Source organism: Gadus macrocephalus, chromosome 7 (genome assembly GCF_031168955.1).
Source record: "Gadus macrocephalus chromosome 7, ASM3116895v1".
Classification (NCBI taxonomy): Eukaryota; Metazoa; Chordata; class Actinopteri; order Gadiformes; family Gadidae; genus Gadus; species Gadus macrocephalus.
This window is the reverse complement of record NC_082388.1, coordinates 6,011,251-6,029,035: the sequence shown is the minus strand read 5'-3', so window position 1 is coordinate 6,029,035 and position 17,785 is coordinate 6,011,251. Positions and strand designations below refer to the sequence as shown.

Below are 17,785 nucleotides of genomic sequence, written 5' to 3'. Positions count from 1 at the left end.
ACTTAGACACTGGTGGGCCATTGATGCTGATCTTCATGCAGGCTGTAAGACTCTTGCCCTGCAGCCTGTTTCGCAGGTCTGTCTTTATCTACACATAGAGTGAATGAAGTCAATGTTGTATATTTAATATTTTAAAATTTGAACTAAGATAGTGAGAAGATGATGGGCTTACCCTATTCATGGCAGAAAAATCTCGCTCACAATTGACACTTGCCACTGGTATCGTGAGCGCGATCGCTGACAGGAGGGACAGGTTTGGATACAGCTGATGTAGCTCATCATACTGAGATGTCATTGCCTTCATTATTTCCAGTTGGGATTTGTCCTGATGGATGAAAACAATTGGTCAATGTCTGACTGATATGCATTAACATATACAAACAACTTAATAGGTTTTAAATACTCACTTTTAATATTCCAGTAGTCACAAGCACTTTGAAGCTTTGCCACTCATGGAGCAGTGGCGTCTCTTGAATGACCTGAAACTGCTTCGCCAACATCTTAAGGTCCGAGATGGCCTGACCCTCGTCAGCTTGTGGACCTGGTGGTCCCAGAGCGTTGAAGGCACCCAGAATGCTCACTTGCTGGAACCTCAGCTCCAGGTGTTCCACGAGACGGTCGATGTAGGGGTCCATGACCTATTAAACAGTGGACGTGAGAAAATAATCATTAATGATAGATATATTTCAAAAGATATTCTATATATTCATCGTTGAGCTTACCTCGTTCTGAAACTTTGTCCAAAACCTCCCGGTGGATGTGGGCTGACCTCTGTCACGTCTCACCCTCTCTTCCTCTGCGTCAATGTTAAGGTTGTTGACCTTTTCATTGACCTGAGCCAAAAAGGAGCCCTCAGGTTGCTTGTCACCTGCTGCCTTTATTTGCCTCAGTGTCTCAATTGTGACAGGAACCTAAAAACACATGCAAATCAAACATAATTTTATTTTTAATGACTAACATGCAATTATTAAGAAATTGAAATAAACATCAGTTGAAAAAACATGACAACTTACATGGTTCTTAATTGCCATGAAGTTCACATTTTCTTTTTGGAATAATTTGGAGAGCCGGGCCAGGTGGGGCAGGATGTCAGCCTGGAGATGTACAGCTGCAACAAATCTGTACGTTGCACAGTATGTGTATAACCCTCTTGCCACCGGGTCCTTCTTTAGATCTGCCTCCTCCGCAAGTGTTGCAAGCACTGCAGGCAGATTCCGTTGCAGATTGGAAATGGCCTTTTCTTGAGACAGCCACCTAGTGTCCTTAACCTCCTGGGGATGGCAATGTGAGGTGATTAATGGGAGAATCATTTAAATGCATATTGCTATAAGGAACTCGATGTTAAGTTGTTTCTCTTACTGTCACTTTGAGGGCGGCTACTTGGAGAACACTGGCAGCTGCTTTGAGGGCACTAGTGCGGTTTGCACTATTCCTAAAATAAAGATGAAGATCTTGCAGGTGCTTTCTGAAGGTCTTCATGTAGGGCACTCCATCTGCAGCATCCTTGCAAGCGAGGGCGAGGCGATGAGCAGCACAATGCACTGTCACTAATCCTGGCCAGGTGTCGGCCAGTAATTTGGCTGTGCCATTATGTTTTCCTAAATTAAAAACATTAAAAGTTATAGATTAAGGCAAACTTGTTCATTATAGTCAACATTAAATTCAAAGTAAATTTTCTTCATTCATTCACTCTACCGGTCATGACTGCTGCTCCGTCCGTGCCAAGGCCATAAATCCGATCCTGAGGAATTCCCTTTTCTATAATGACCTCCTTCACTGCCTCGGCAATGGTTCTTGCCATGCCATCTGGTATGGATACCAGATCCAGGAACTGGCAGAAGAGCTGCCCTTCTTTGTCAGTATACCTGAAATGTGTATAACATCATTAAATTTGATCCTGTTTTTATTACACAGAGAGGACATCACAAGGCGCTTAAGAGGTGACAACTACTCTACCTGACATGAATGTCCAGTTGTTTTAAGTTGTTTTAAGACTCATCTATTTCCAGGCCTACAGCCTTTGAGGTTTTGATTGCTGCTGAAATGGGCTTGTCCACCACTTCGGCCAAAATCTACAGCATGTCGTCCACAATTTTGTGGGACCTGTAGTTTGTTCTTTGATCAATCTAGAAGAAAAAAAATTGTGCCTTAACAGTTAATTTTACCAAAAGTATGTCATAACTACATTCATACTCATTCATCAATCATAATACATTCATAATGAAAAATCTTACCCTCAATTTGGAAAAATATTCGCAACCTAGAAGGTCTGCCAGATCAAGCAATGCAGGGTAGTTGGTGTGGTGTGCAATCTCGTGCTTGACAAGCCAGTAAAGGCATTTAAAACCACCAATTATGGCCTCATGCTCCATGTTGACAATCGGTTGAAATGCCTCACTGATTGACAGACCTAATTAAGAAATATTCAATAAGTTGTATAATAAATTATTAATAATAATAATTATTATTATTATAAAAGAAATAAAATATTCTTAGTTTGTTAATTCATTTATCATTTAGAAACACTTACTTTTGCTGGTTTTGGCTGTGATGGCCACACATGCAGAGTGGTTCTTGGACGTCATGTGCTGATCCAAGGCATCACGTCTATAGTTCGTGCATGGGATTTCTATGAATGGCCTTTGAGTAGGGCCGCGTGTTGCTGATTGACGGTTAGATCTACATATTCTGCAGAACATCCCTAGGAATGACGCATTGACTCGTGATTTAATAAGCCCTACAATGTTATAATCAAAATATTAATTAATTAATAATAAATAAATAAAACTCACCGTGTTCGGTATGATACAGCCAACTGGCGTATTTTTGGTCCATAGCCCACTCCGTGTTCCATCCACTAACTCTGTGTTTAGAGGATTGCTGTGGATCCGGGGGTGGGGGGGGAGGCGGAGGAGGTGGTGCCGACGACGGCGAAGTTGGCCTGCTTCTTTGCATAAAGAAGCCCAAAATTTTGGGCTGTCTTTTGCCATCCATTGAGCTAGGCTATATTGGCCTATTGCAAGATAAAACCATGTGCACAGGTACGGTTTCAATAACTGTAGCCTATGTTTTCAACTTTTTTTAAATTCGAACGTAAAGTTAAGTTTATTCTTGAATTTAAGAGTATTCTTGAATTTATGAGAGTTAAGGTTAATAATGATCTTACCTTGTTGCTTTAAGCCGGTTTTTAAGAAAAATCAAGCTGATGGTTGATTGACAGTTTGTGGAAGATGACAGTTTGTGATGTCGGATTCCGTTCAAATTAACCACCTATTCATTGTGGACGGCAATCAGGTGAGCATGCGCACCTGATTCTGTATGATTTCAAATGTACGCAAATAAGCATAATTCTTTGTGCCTTTTTTACGTAAATGGTATGCCACATAAGCCTTTACGTTACATATCATTCATGGACCAATTAAAATCGAGATATTACTAGACATTTACGCAGCTTAGGCCAACGTCATTACGTTGGCTATGCTCATTCACGTTGCGTTACCGCCGCAGATTTTTAAGTCAACATTGCAGCTGCCGTGTCCGTGCCCGCAGATATTTCAGACTGGAGGTCACTGGATTACTATCGTATTGCTTATTTCTACAGCCAGGGAGTCAGATTGGTGAGTCAGAAACTTTTTTGGGGTTTATTTAATAATAAAGTTGGATGAATTGATACCGAGTGCAATCCATTCTGCATTTTATATTCAATTGAGCAGTTGTGTTTTCATTGTTACTGACGGACAAACCTAAGCTCTGCAATGTGGATAAATGGTTACATTCTGATGCTGGACAGGTCCATGGGGCATATGCTACTGGTACTTTATCTATTAAGATAAAGTTTATGGAGTGGAGTTGCCATCAGTTATGCTGTAGTCCTACATAATGATGAATGCTGTCTTTTATTTTTTAAGTTGAATAGAAGTAGTACCGGTAGTTTGAATCGGCAAAGGTTTGACTTGTTGCCTTACGTTTTTTCGGCCCTCGGTGTGAGGGAGGGGTCCGTTAAGTCGATGGATGCGATGTTTAATCATTTAGTCCAAACTACAGTAGGCTACGGGCAAACCTGAAGTCACCGTCGTGACATTTCATATACGTCCCGTCTGTGTGTGTGTGTGAGAAAGGGAGGAACTTATTTGAAATCGGCCGTGCGTGCCTGTTTGTTGTTTTAATATATAGGTTTAGAGAAATCTGGCTTTCAGAACTCAGTGCCTACCCACTCACTGACCTCACCGCACGTCACTGGCGGTAGATTGACAGGTGACTATGATAGACTATGCAACAATATATTCAACCACCAGATGTCCCCGTCTCAATTACACTCAAAAAACTTTATTGGCACGACTAATGTTGTAAACAGTATTACCTGAGTATTACGAATGCCATTTTTTTTTTTTTTTACTTTTTTTTTTCAATACATTGGTAGTCAAGGCGGGGCCCTAGTCTTGTTAAGGCGGCCGCCTTAACAAGATAGTGCTGGGGGAAACCCTGCTATCCTGTACACCACATATCTGACCAGTGGTTTTATTGGCCAATAAAAGCTTCCCACTCAGCTATGCTCTTCTTGTAAGACGATGTGAGATCTCTCTCATGGATTTTGTCTAAGAGGACCTCCGTCTGGATGACCGAAAGCAGAGTGGCTACACACTTTGGATAGGTCAGGTGTAGGGTATAATAGTAAGCCATTAGGTATAAAGCACTCTCGGTAAGCTTGTCTTTTGGAAAGGTGGTTATTCCCAGATCTCCTACCGCTAGGAGGCAGTTGGACGGACTGACAATCAGGACTGGGCAGGAGAGAGGCCGTTTTTTCAGGTATGAATTGGGGTCTTCCGTTTCCTGTAACACATACATCCTTCTGTCAGGATAATGCATTTTGGTCATTCGGAACAACCTAGGCTAGAAGGTCGTTTCCAAACACATAACTTTACAAAGTAAAATTCTGACAAGTTACAGTACTGAGACTATCCCAATGCATTTATTGTTTATACACGTCTAGTCTTCCAAAATAACTAAAAACCAAGGCTAGGCTAGTCTTGCTTGGTTATCATTGGTGATAAAACCTGCTACCATGTAATGCACCCATTTTTGTACTGTGACATAGCCAAGACATCTACCCATTGAAAATCCTCTTTCTAAAACCAAATGTTTTCTGGTGTCTTTGAAGGCTTAGAACATACAGTATGGAATAGGAAATACATTGGGAGTCTTCAGAGGCAGCACCTTAAGTTAAAAAAAATTCCGATACTGCAGTCAAAATGATCCTGCAACATTTCAGATAGCTCACCTCGAGGACATGCACCAGAGCCTCACTCGCATTTCGTACCCTCTTTGGAGGAGCAGACGTGGAGGGGAACAGTGATGGCAGCACACGTAGGATCTCAAGAGCCTGTTCAGCTGTACAGGAAAATATTCATTACTTAAACACTTGGACAAAGTGCACAAGGTCAAATCTGATCAAAAGGTATACAACACACACTGCTGAAAAAATAAAAAACATTCAGCCATTAATGGGTCATAGTTGAAAAAGGACAAAACACTAGCTCATGTAATTGACAATTAACATGCCTGTAGGTCCACCTTAAACCCTAATCATTAATAACACCAAAACAGCATTCCTACCTTTGTCCATTCCCATTGGGGGTTTCAACGCCTTTTTCCATACACCAAAAAACTGCACCTTCTGGCAGAAGTCATGCCATCTTCCTTTCAGTTCATCGATGAAGTTGGTATTATCCTTATCCAGAATGCGTTGAAGCTCCTCCATCACCTATGGAATATATAAATACACCAATTCAGATATTTGAATATATCATTTAAGAGGAAATTGGTTTTTTAAACATTGTGTGTGATACCATGGTTTTAATCATGCACAGTCAATAATGACTTACATGTCCATCGTCCTTGAAACATGGATATGCATCTAGAACCTTCTCGTGTCTGTCCTCCTCGCGAATGGTATTTGAGTCAATAGCTCTCCTGGCTACAAATTCCAAATCCAAGAGATGAGAGACATCCTGGTGGTTTGGATTTTTTCTTTTATACAAAGTATGTAGGGCTAGTGCTTGGCCAAGATCGCTGGACTGTAGGAGTCTGGACTGTCAACATCTGCCGACTTGTTAGCTGTAAGACACAAAAAAAATAAATTTATATGCCTCAGTTTAAAAAAAGTTCATCTCATGTTGTTGCATGACAAAATATGTCAAAAAACTGCAATATAAATCATACATTAGATTAAACTTTCATGGAATTTAATCTTTTAACAATTATCAGCCCTGTTCCTAGCTACTAATTACCTATTCATTTTTCGAATTTTGACCATTTAAATGCCTTTTCTTTTTATTCTGTTAATAAATGCATGAGAACTATTTGCTTGAAACTCATATGCAATCACATACAATTGCATGCAAGCACACAAGTTCAACCCCACTACACACAGTCATGAGACAGTTGGACAAACTCAGCATCAGGACTGGACAGGACTGAGGGTGCTTCTTCAGGCAGGCTTTGGGATCTCCTTTTTCCTTCAACACATAACAGACATATTTCTGATAGGATAATGTACTTTAAGGATCATTTCGGTATTTTGGAACCAAAAATTACATTAAATTAAAAAGAGCAATAATGCAACGAATGAGACACATGGGTTTTAAAAACATAACATGGGTTTATTAGTTTATCTAAAATATAAGTACCTCACAAGGGCAAATGTGTAAATAAAAAGTTGAAACTTACCTTCTAACTGACTTTCTGAGCCTTGGCTGCCACTTCCTTCTGTGGACCGATCCAGAATGATTGTTGAGTCACTTGAAACCCATTTCATCCGTGTCTGATGGCTGCTCAAGACAACGCCTCTTTGTAGAGCTGCAAAGATTAGACAGTTAATCAATTAGTTGTCAACTACTAAAATCGGACTTTATTTGTATAGCACTAACAAAGTGCTTCGTAATAAAAAGCAATATCACCCACACAGATCCAAAGCAATTACTTTGTAGTCTAACACTAAAATAAGAGCTCCTTAAAAACGGGAAGTAAGGAAAGGGGCCGGCAATTGGCGGCCCATAACTGGCCCGCAAGACATAATATCTGGCCCGCCAGATTATTCTGAAGTTATATTATTTATTTATTTTATATATATGTTAGCTTAAAAGGTAAAGGGCCGGATACAGTGAACTTTTTTTTCTTTCACAACCGTTTTTGAATTGAAATGTCTCAAATCCTGCTACTACTCCCGGAAGGTTAGAGACACACTCGTCACAGTCACGCGTAAGATGCAAGGGGCTGAGCGGGAGTTTTGTAAACTATGCAATATTAAATTAAACGGAACCCCCCTCTATAAACAACAACCATGGCGACCCAACATTACGTATTTTTATGTGATACTGCACGCAGAGGAAGGCAGGACTTGTTTACAAAAGTCTGCAAAAGATTTAAGACGCCAAGCTCTGAGACTTTGCTGTTTAACGCAAGTAGTCTCTGATGAGGCTACTTCGCCTCCAGCTCATCTAACGGTGAGTAGGCTAGGAACGGAGGATTTTGTGTGTGCGCAGTCAGTCAGCACCCGCCATGTTGTGTGTGCGTAGTCAATCAGCACCCGCCGTGGTGTGCGTGCGTGCGTGTGTGTGTAGTCAGTCAGCACCCGCCGTGGTGCGTGTGTGTTGTGTTATTTGGCTGCTTTTTTAGGTGCGCACTACTGCCCTCTCTCCAGCATAAGGCCTCTCTACACTGCCAAGCCAGTTCGGTCGAAGCTCGGCACGCTCGGCGATTTCACCTCTCGCAGCGGCGCCGGCCGCATCCCTCGCCGCGACGGCAGCCGCATCTCTCGCCGCGACGGCAACCGCTTCTCTCGCCGCGACGGCAACCGCTTCTCTCGCCGCGACGGCAACCGCTTCTCTCGCCGCGACGGCAACCGCTTCTCTCGCCGCGACGGCAACCACATCTCTCCTGCCCCGGGACTCTAGTGCCGGGTCCCAACCCCGGCGGAAAATCGGGCAGTCCCTCCCGATTACCACGGGGACTGGTAGGTGGGGGACAATCCCCGCCCGGATCGTGAACACACCGTGTGTGGTGCGGACAACCACGTGGCACGTGGGGTATGTCCGGGTGTCCCCGTGGACGCAGGCCACCTCCATCGGTTCCCCTGCCTTCCCACCCGCCAGGTCGGGGCGAAGGAGGGTAACCGCACTGCCGGTGTCCAGGAGGGCCTGCGTGTCCCGGTTCATCACCCGCGCCGGGATGGTCGGACTACCAGATGTTCCCTGCGCCCAGCAGGTCGCCAGCATACAGGGCCGACCTGTCCCCACGTCCACGCCTGCCAGCGGCGCAGCCCCGTCCCGGCCTCGCGCTGCGGCCTTCTCTCCCGCTGCGGCGGCGGCGTCCCTTGCGGCGGCGGCGTCCCTTGCGGCGGCGGCGACGTCCCTTGCGGCGGCGGCGACGTCCCTTGCGGCGGCGGCGACGTCCCTTGCGGCGGCGGCGACGTCCCTTGCGGCGGCGGCGGCGTCCCTTGCGGCGGCGGCGGCGTCCCTGGCGGCGGCGGCGCCAGGGACAAACACGCTTGGCATTGGGGTTTTAGCCATTGCAGGCATTTATTGAGTACAATCCACTTAAATCAAACCATGAAGGAGACGCGGCCTCTAGGGCCTCCGTGGGCCTCCGTGGGCCTCTAGGGCCTCCGTGGGCCTCCGTGGGCCTCCGTGGGCCTCTAGGCTCTCTCGCTGCCACGAGCACCTTCTTCCTCCCGTGCCGTGCTGTGACGTGCTGCTGTCTTAGACCTCCTTTTAAAATGGCTCCCCTGCCACCGGCCAGGTGTCCACCAATCACCCTGATTGGGGCGGCGACAGGGATGCTCTCCGTCGCCGGCTGGTGGGTGGGGGTGGTATATCCCGTCCCTCACGGTCCCTCGGGCCCGTCCAGGCCGAGGTTTACGTGGCGGGATGCCACAATCTGTAGAGAGGAGGATTTCTCTGTTCATGGAGTGGAGGGTTTGGACAGCTACTCTGCTGAGACCTCACTTCTCACAATACAAGCAAGGTACAGTGGTACCTAGGTTTTACTTGTCAAATGTTTAAAAATAACATCTTTTTAAAGTGAAGAGGCCTTTTATTCACTCATCCAAATGTATAATTATGCAATACTGACTTTCTTTCTGATTTCCTAAATGCAGTGTTACATCAGCAGATGAAAGATTGGGTGACATCAATGAGGACGCATTTAATGATATAACAAACTCTATGTAAGTGTTTTCAAGGACATAAGATGAGACTTTTCATGATATTTTATGGGTTATTATTTCTGTAAATTCTGTGTATGTGTAACATAATGTAACTAGCTGGGGTTGTCTGTCATCAGCATTGACTACGATGAGGACGAATACGATCCTTCTTGGCATCCAGACATGGAGGCGCAATCAGATTTGCTGTTGGAAGAGGAGGACACATGACAGCGACGACCCAGATTACGTGCCACTTTTTCGTGTGTGGTATGGTTATTACCAATCTTCATAACCAACCTGTTATGACATTTATTTTACCTGATTTTATATTTCGCTTATGATTATTAGTATTATTAATAATTTGAAACATTATAGAAATATTCTTTCATTTTTACAGCAAAGGCAGATCTCTGAATACTGGGTTCATCCTTGAAGAATGTCCATCAGTCACCATGGAAGACACTGCATGACGCGGGAGACGACACAGATCAAGATGATCATGAAGAAGATCTCTCTGTGCTGGAGCAAGAGCAAGAGACACAACATCTTCCCCAAAAAAAGCAAAGAAGGCAACCATATAGATCAGAGATAACTGTTGAGGTGGAAGATGATATAATTGGCAAACCGGCTTCTATTGCTTACCATGACTGTCTGAGGCAGCTTTGTGAGTTTGTTGCTTTGCCAATAGATTCTTGTAAAGGGAAGGACCCCATCACCCAAAAACAATGTCAGGCAAAAGGACCTTTTGAGATTAACATCAAGTCAAGGGTCACAGCTGCCGTCATTGAATGGGTAAGTCATGTTTTGGTAACACATGTAATTTAGTTTTTAATACAAAATATTATCATTGTTTTATATTACTTCACTTATTACATTTTTTCCATGTGTTTTCTCCTGCCCCTTTTTCAGCTGTGTCCTCAAGGTCGTGTGGCGGTGGTCTTCCCAACCAACTTTAAAAGTCAGTTAGGAGACTTTCTAATGGCCACCAATATTTTGCTCACAGGCAACAACTACACAAAGGTGAAAATGCTTTTCAACTTCATGAATATGGGGATGATCAATGAGAGATACTTTGCTGACATCCAAGACAACTACTGTGTGGACACTATAAAGGCGTTCTGGAATGCGAGAAGAGCCAAAGTGATTGCCAATGTGAAGACATTAGGACCAACTGTTGCTCTCGGTTAGTTTCACCGACACACACACACAGACATACCTAAACACACCCATAGTCAACTAAGAACATAAACAATTATGCAAGACACATCCACATTTTTCATGCATGTTCTGGCACCACAAACTTATTTATCATCATATTCGGTTTTGTCGTCTGTATTTTAAGGAGATGGAAGGATGGACAGTGCAGGATTCTGCGCGCAGTACTGTACGTACACTGCCATGGACAATGCCACAAGACAAATAATCAACGTGGTGAATGTGGACAAGCGTGAGACTTCGCGGAAATCGACCAACATGGAGAAGGTGGCCTTTATAGAGACATTAGACACGCTGAAGCAAGATCTTGATGTCATTGAGTTCTGCACTGATGCACACAGCCAAATATCGGCCCTATTCAGTAAGTGCTTCTGTAGATACATCTAATTGGGGTTGGAAAAACAATGTATGATTTTTTGCAACAAAAACAGCAAAAAAAAAAAATAATTATATTTCCTTTTTAATGTCAAGCTTAAAAACAATAATCTTAAACTGTAAAATTACTTGGCCACTGTTCAGTCCTGGCATCTTGGTTGATCCGATCACAGGTCGACAGCTGTCAGAGAAACACCTGACATTAGAATGTGTTTCCACATGGTTCTTCAGTGACCACTTGTGATCGGATCTCATTTCCCCGCTATATATGCAAATGGTAACATACTTTGCTTACAAAATCTGCCCATCCACTATATTTGTTGAGCATGAGCTAAGAATAGAGACAACATAGTACACCCAACACTAACAATTTTATTTAGCACTGTCCACTTGTTATCCTATTGCTCAAAACGCATTTTAAGACCAAGTGTAAACAACGTCTTTAAGTTGCGGAAGGCAATATTATTTCATGAAAGTTTTGCTGGAAATAGCCTATTTTGATCATTGCATGACACTAACAATATGTAATTGAGGGGTTAATTAAAACCCCTAGTGTCTGAGTTTGTATGTTGACTGCATTTTTATATGAATTTTATAATCCAGTATTTTGTTTGTTTGTCTGTTTTCTACTCCCCAGAGAGCTGTTAACCATATGGTGAGTGGAGTCCAGCAATATCAGGCCGCATTATTGGAGCACCTAAAACTGCAAATGAGCGACATGATTGAGAGACATTCTGGGGACCTGGATCAACTAAAGAGTGATGCAATGGGGATATTTGACCAGTTTGTTGACCCTTTCTGTCAAATTGCTTCCACCCATTTGCAGGATAAGACCATCAAAGAACTGTTAAAACCAGTTGAACCAGAGATTGTTGTCGCAAAACAAACAGTACGTTATGTGAAACATGGAGACTCCAGAGTTCTTACCATTAAGGACCATTTTTTTCATTATATACCGTTGGTGAAAAGTTTGGAGCAGCTGCTATCACATCCAAGAACAATTTTGATTGATGAGAGACCAAAGACGTGCAAGGATGGATTTTTTCATGATTTCATTGATGGAGACATTTTTAAGTCACACCCACTGTTTTTGAAATTTCCCACAGCATTGCAGTTGGTTTTATATACAGATGAAATTGAGCTATGCAATCCTCTTGGATCTCGTGCAAACAAAAACAAATTGTTATTGATTTATTACACCTTAGGTAACATCAACCTTAAATACAGATCAAGACTTGCCGCTATTCGTCTGCTTGCCATGGTAAAATCAAAAGATCTTTCTCATTGTGGTATTGATAAGATATTTGAGAGGATTAACCGTGATTTAACTGAGCTGCGTGATGGTGTCCAGGTTGTCACTGCAAAAGGTGAGAGGACAATTTATGGGGCACTTATGTCTGTGTGCGGAGACACTCTAGCTCAGCATGAAGTGGCTGGATTTAAGATAGGAGTGGGATTTGCCTACAGTAAATGCAGGCACTGTGAATGCAACTTTGAAGACATGCAGGAGCAATTTAATGAAGATTTGTTTGTTAAAAGGACAATGGCAAGTCATAACAGTCAATGTAATGACATTGAGAAGACAAATACTGACTTTCTGAAAGACAATCTAAAAACGACCTATGGCATAAACAGGAGAAGCAAATTAACAGAATTTCCTCACTTTGATATAATCAATCAAACCCCACAAGTCATCATGCATGTCATTCTTGAAGGTGTTGCCCCATATGAAATCAAATGTGTTTTAAAGCATCTTGTTCTTTCAGGACATAGGGACTTAGATGCATTCAACAGTGCAATTATTGGTTTCCCTTATTCTCCTGTGGATGCAAGGGATAAGCCTTGCCCCATATCTGTCAATACACTGTCATCAAATGACAATAAATTGAAACAGTCAGCTGGGCAGATGCTGTTTTTGTTAAAGATTCTGCCTTTTCTTATTGATAAAATTGGAGACAATTATTACACACAAATGCTACTTAAGTTGTTAGAGATAGTCAAAATTCTGTTTTCACCTATGACACACAATCTGTGTTACAGGTGCACAAATCCTTTTGCTACAATTATTGCAGCGCAGTTGTTGCAAAACACATTCGCACACCTGCGTGTTTCATAATCTGAGAACATGCCCAAAAGGTGTGCATTTGTAAACCCAAATTTGAAATAATGCATCAGAAGTTGCAACTTTTCTGAATTTATGTTATGGCGACCATTAAAATACATTGAAGGACATTTGCGGCATGTTAATGAAATACTTTGGGGGGAATTCACTTGACCTAAGTAATTTATTTTAACATAATGTAGGATACCCACCGCTGTTCAGTAGGACGCCTTCTTCACTTCTCCAGAAAGAAACGTATCCCGCGCAAAGAGTATGCTGCGATCTTTATAGCTCCAAGGCTGGCACGCGGTGGGTCCCACTCCCAGTGTAATTTGAGAAATGCATCCCTGCAGGCGATTTTCATTGGATTAGGAAATTATGGGCGGAACTATTTTGTCCCGCCCACGGACGCTCTGGCATCTACGGATACGAATACTTGTGCTACACATTTACCACCTAGACGTGTTGCAAAACTACCGGACAGCTGAAAAAAAAAAACACAGCTGAGACTTGCAGGACCAGATTCGAGCAGTTGTAAAATGGATTTGTGCTTGCTCATTAAAATGCTGAATTAACATAGCGTTCTTTATCATTTTATTTGTGAGGAATTGTTCACAGATGTGCAACTTCTGATGCATTAGTTCAAATTTGGGTTTATGAATGCACACCTTTTGGGCATGTTCTCAGATTATGAAACACGGGTGTGCGAATGTGTTTTGCACCAACTGCGCTGCAATAATTGTAGCAAAAGGATTTGTGCACCTGTAACACAGATTTGCATACTCGTAGACCCTATTTTGTGTTTACAATGGTATAAAAAATATTTACGACTACAAATGTACTGTTACACATTTGTGACTTTAGAGTACACATGCAAAATAAATATATACAACCTCAAATTTACTGTGACTTTAGTGTACGCATTCAAATCCTGCTGTTACAGGTGCTAAAGACTTTTGCTACAATAATACCTTCATACACACCAAACATAGGCAAAGTGACCTCTGCGGATTGCCCAAAATGTATGCCCTAATAAATGGTGCTCCTTGATTCACTAGGCCTGCTACGCGGCCCAACACCCCCATCTATTCAGATGGGGGTGTTGGGCCGCGTATCTAATCAGCCGGCGCCAGTTCGCCGTTTACAACAACAATTTTGTATCGTCCTACCAGCTCTTTGTCAAGTCTTGCTCCAATTCCTTGCTCCCTTAGTAATCCCCTCTCCCTTTCTCTAGTTCTCCTACTGCCTGACTGCCTTCCCGTTATCGGACCTCCGTCTGCCTGACTACCTGTCCATCGTCGAGCCCTTGCCTACTCGATCGCCCACCCGGCACCAGACCCCCGCCTGCCTGACATCCCGCCTCGCTTGCACCAATAAATCCCGTTGCCCTTACCCTGTCTCCGCCTCCCTGTGACCAGCACGTTCCTTAACATAGTGGAACCGATTAACCTGGACAACAGTATTCTGAAGTATTAAGACTATGCTGCGTGTGAGACATTTGTATTGATAAGTTACCGTTGATGACACAGTAGGGTATACTTCCAGGCATTTAGCTGATAATAATGTCAGGGTGTGGGTGTTTCCCTGTGTTTCCCTCCTGTGTTGATTGCTGTTCCCTCCCCTAATGTGTCTCAGCTGTTCCTCGTTGTGTTTGTTATTTAAGCCCTCGTCTTCCTTTGTTCCTTGTGCTGTCATTGTGGTTTGCTGTGGTTGTTGGTGGTGGCTAGTCCTGCGTGTTCCGTGTTCCCTGTCGTCTCCCGAGTTCCCTGTAGTCTCCCGAGTTCCGAGTTGTCTCCCGAGTTCCCTGATTCCTGTGCCTTAGCCTTTAGGCTTGAATAAAGTGCCGTTTCCTGAAACCGTCTGCGTTTGGGTCCTACCTGCCTGCATGCACCCGCAGTTCCTTAACAAATAAAATAATTAACAAAATAAAAGTATTCATTTGTATTGATACAGCTTTATCCTCTATGTTATTTCTCTGGATGTTTGTCCTTGTTTTGAAATTTGCTGTATACTAGAAGTTACAAATCAAATCATAATAAATTCCCTAATCTAATAAACATCAATACGTTTTAATACACTTTTTTTTTTATGGAGTATTGCATACATCAAAACGTTGTTAACAAGTTATTTCTTGTTGATGATTACAGAGAATAAAAAACAGTACGGGTGAAACAATCAGTAATATTCTCAACCAGCAAAACCCTAATACTCCCCTTTCTGTTTTTTTTTTGGTTGAGCAAATGTAACAGGGATGCATTGACAGCAATAATATATCAAAGAGAGAAGAGAAAAAAAATAAAAAATACACCCTTGAAGTGGGATAACCTAGCACCTCCTAGAGTGGATGTATTTTTTACATCAAATAAATAATAGAAATAAGATAACATAGCATGTTTTTACTAGACTAGAATAGACATAAATAAGAATACAAACAACAAATCCAATTCCTTAATCCATTGGATCTATATAATTTGTCTGTGTCTTTGTCATGAACAAAGTCCAATTTTCCCATATCTTAGTGAACTTGTCCATTTGTAAATTAAGTGAGAAGGTTATTTTCTCCAACAAATAAATGTCATTAATTGTGTCTGCCCATTCTTCTAATGTGGGAGGATCGGGCTGCAACCAATGTCTAGTAATGTTTTTCTTAGCTACCGTTATCATAATTTGAAATATTTATCAATGTTTCTCATAAAAAAGTCAGCTTTACCTAGAATAAGTGTTTTGAAGTTATTAGGAATTTTCATGTGGAATATTTTTTCCATTGTTTTATGTACCTCTGACCAAAAATGTTTCAACCCTGGACATTCCCAAAATATATGCCAGTGGTTTGCATCCCGATTTCCACAGCCTCTCCAGCATTTAGAGTCTCCTCCAGAGTAATGGGCTTTTAGTTTTGGAGCAATAAAAAATCTTAGTAAGCACTTCCATGCGAACTCCCTCCATGTGTATGAACTAGTACATTTCCACTGTGAATCACAGTAGGTATGCCATTCCTCTATTGTCATCTGAAAGTCTCCCTCTCTTTCCCATTTATTTTTTATGTATTCTGTAGAGTATGTTTTTTTTGTCAAGAAACCTTTATATAATCTAGAAACTGTACCTTTTTTAGATTCACCTGAATAGGCCCTTAAAATATCTTTCAGCATATTGTAGTAGTAGTATATTGCTAATTTAGAATTACATCACTAAGTGTCACAACTTGCGCATCCATCTCCTCACCTCCGAGCGCACTTACATTACTTACATTGAACGAGCTGGTTCAAAATGCCCCAAAAATCTTCAGTTTGGGAACATTTTAAATTGACCAATGATCGAAAGCATGCTCAGTGCCAAATTTGCAACAACAAATTGGCATTTCACGGAGGAACGACAAGTTTGATGAATCACCTCAAACAAGTAAGTAGCCTATTATGCAGATGTGGCATAGAACTATTTGTTGACAAAGCCTTGAAAAAAACATTTAATAGCTTGATAATAACTAAAACTATCAGAGCCCGAGCTACTGTACAGGACACCACACGTGTGTAGGTTAATAAATTATTAAATAACTTTTGATCCGTAAGTAGTAAAAACATGCCGTTGTCGGCTTCGGGAAGCTGACGGCCGTGCGGTTCCGATGCTGCCATTGGTTCGATGTTGTCCTTACAGAAGCTTTTTTATCCAGCTTGGAACTTGTGCTTATTTTCGGGGTCTTTATGCAATAAATAAACCCACCCTTAGATCCAAGAATGATAGTCTCTATGTCCTTAATTAATACATGTTTGATAGTTTCGGTTTTGATTCGTTAGCTTTGATGCTAAATGTGATGCTAAATGATGCTTTTGGAGAGTCCATCATTGTGAGAGGGTAAATGTGTATACTTTAGAGAAAATACAAATTTATTAAAATGCTTATTAGGCCTATTATAACAATGACATCACTGCTGCACACATACTATAGCCCAGATAGTCTAGATTTTTTTTTTTTATACATGCTTTATTAGATATTAACTCCAGGCAAACCAACTATGCTCAAAAATGGGTTAGGGCTCATTAATACATATCTATTTAATAATCCTATACTGTATACTTTAATTAGAATTTCCTAACAAATTATTATAGGTCCATCCTCAGACATCTCAACCATCGACATCGACCACAAAAGCTACCCAGAGGACCCTTGAGTTTGAGATGCCAATCTCAGTCAAAAGAAAGAGAGATATAACAGACAAAGTGGTAGAATTTGTAGCGATGGACATGAGGCCCATCAACATAATCGAAGGCGAGGGTTTCAAAAGATTAGTTAAGTTGTTGGAGCCTGGATACACCATCCCCAAACGTTCAACAATCTCAGAAGCCCTCACAGTTAAGCACAATGAACTGAGGGGCCAAGTATTAGCACAGATTGCTAGTACTACAGCAGTCAGTTTGGACTTCGATCGGTATGGAGGCATACATGACAGTCACTGCGCATTTCATTAATGCAGACTGGGAGCTCCAGGCGTATGTGCTGGAAACAAAAGAGATGGAGGAAAGCCATACTGCTGAGAATATTGCACACCGGCTTGGAGAGGTGGTTGACTACTTTGAAATACCTAATTTTAAAAGAGTAGCCATTGTTCATGACAACGCGAGCAACATGACGCTGTGCACAGAAACTCTGCGCAAACAGCCGGAGAAGTGGGGAAACATCCAAGGAGTGCGTTGTTCTGGACACACACTGCAGCTGTTGTTGGGAAAAATAACCTGATGAGCACATCACATGGACACATTATAATATAGTCAACTCTTGCTCTAACCCAACAACACAAACATGATAATATATAGTCAGGTCAAGGCCGGAGCTGAAGGCCCCATCTCCCAGGCAGGCAGATGGTGGACACTCAGACAATGCACCAGTATCATCTCCAG

At 42.1% G+C, this 17,785-nt stretch overlaps 1 protein-coding gene and 2 long non-coding RNA genes across 3 annotated transcripts; all 3 read left to right on the top strand.

Moving 5' to 3' along the window:
* The first annotated feature begins 8,932 nt into the window (after positions 1 to 8,932).
* Positions 8,933 to 9,426, top strand: LOC132460762 (uncharacterized). The gene is made up of 3 exons (XR_009526415.1): positions 8,933 to 9,021; positions 9,155 to 9,223; positions 9,340 to 9,426. It is a non-coding gene; the product is annotated as an uncharacterized LOC132460762 (long non-coding RNA).
* Positions 9,425 to 10,778, top strand: LOC132460755 (uncharacterized). Its single transcript, XR_009526408.1, has 4 exons — positions 9,425 to 9,469; positions 9,600 to 9,994; positions 10,112 to 10,385; positions 10,545 to 10,778. It is a non-coding gene; the product is annotated as an uncharacterized LOC132460755 (long non-coding RNA).
* A 654-nt stretch (positions 10,779 to 11,432) lies between these two features.
* LOC132461165 (uncharacterized) lies at positions 11,433 to 14,307 on the top strand. Its single transcript, XM_060056209.1, has 4 exons — positions 11,433 to 11,447; positions 11,619 to 12,832; positions 13,952 to 13,994; positions 14,128 to 14,307. The coding sequence occupies exons 1-4, from the start codon at positions 11,445 to 11,447 to the stop codon at positions 14,305 to 14,307; spliced, it is 1,440 nt and encodes a 479-aa protein (XP_059912192.1). The 5' UTR covers positions 11,433 to 11,444.
* The last annotated feature ends 3,478 nt before the right edge of the window (positions 14,308 to 17,785 follow it).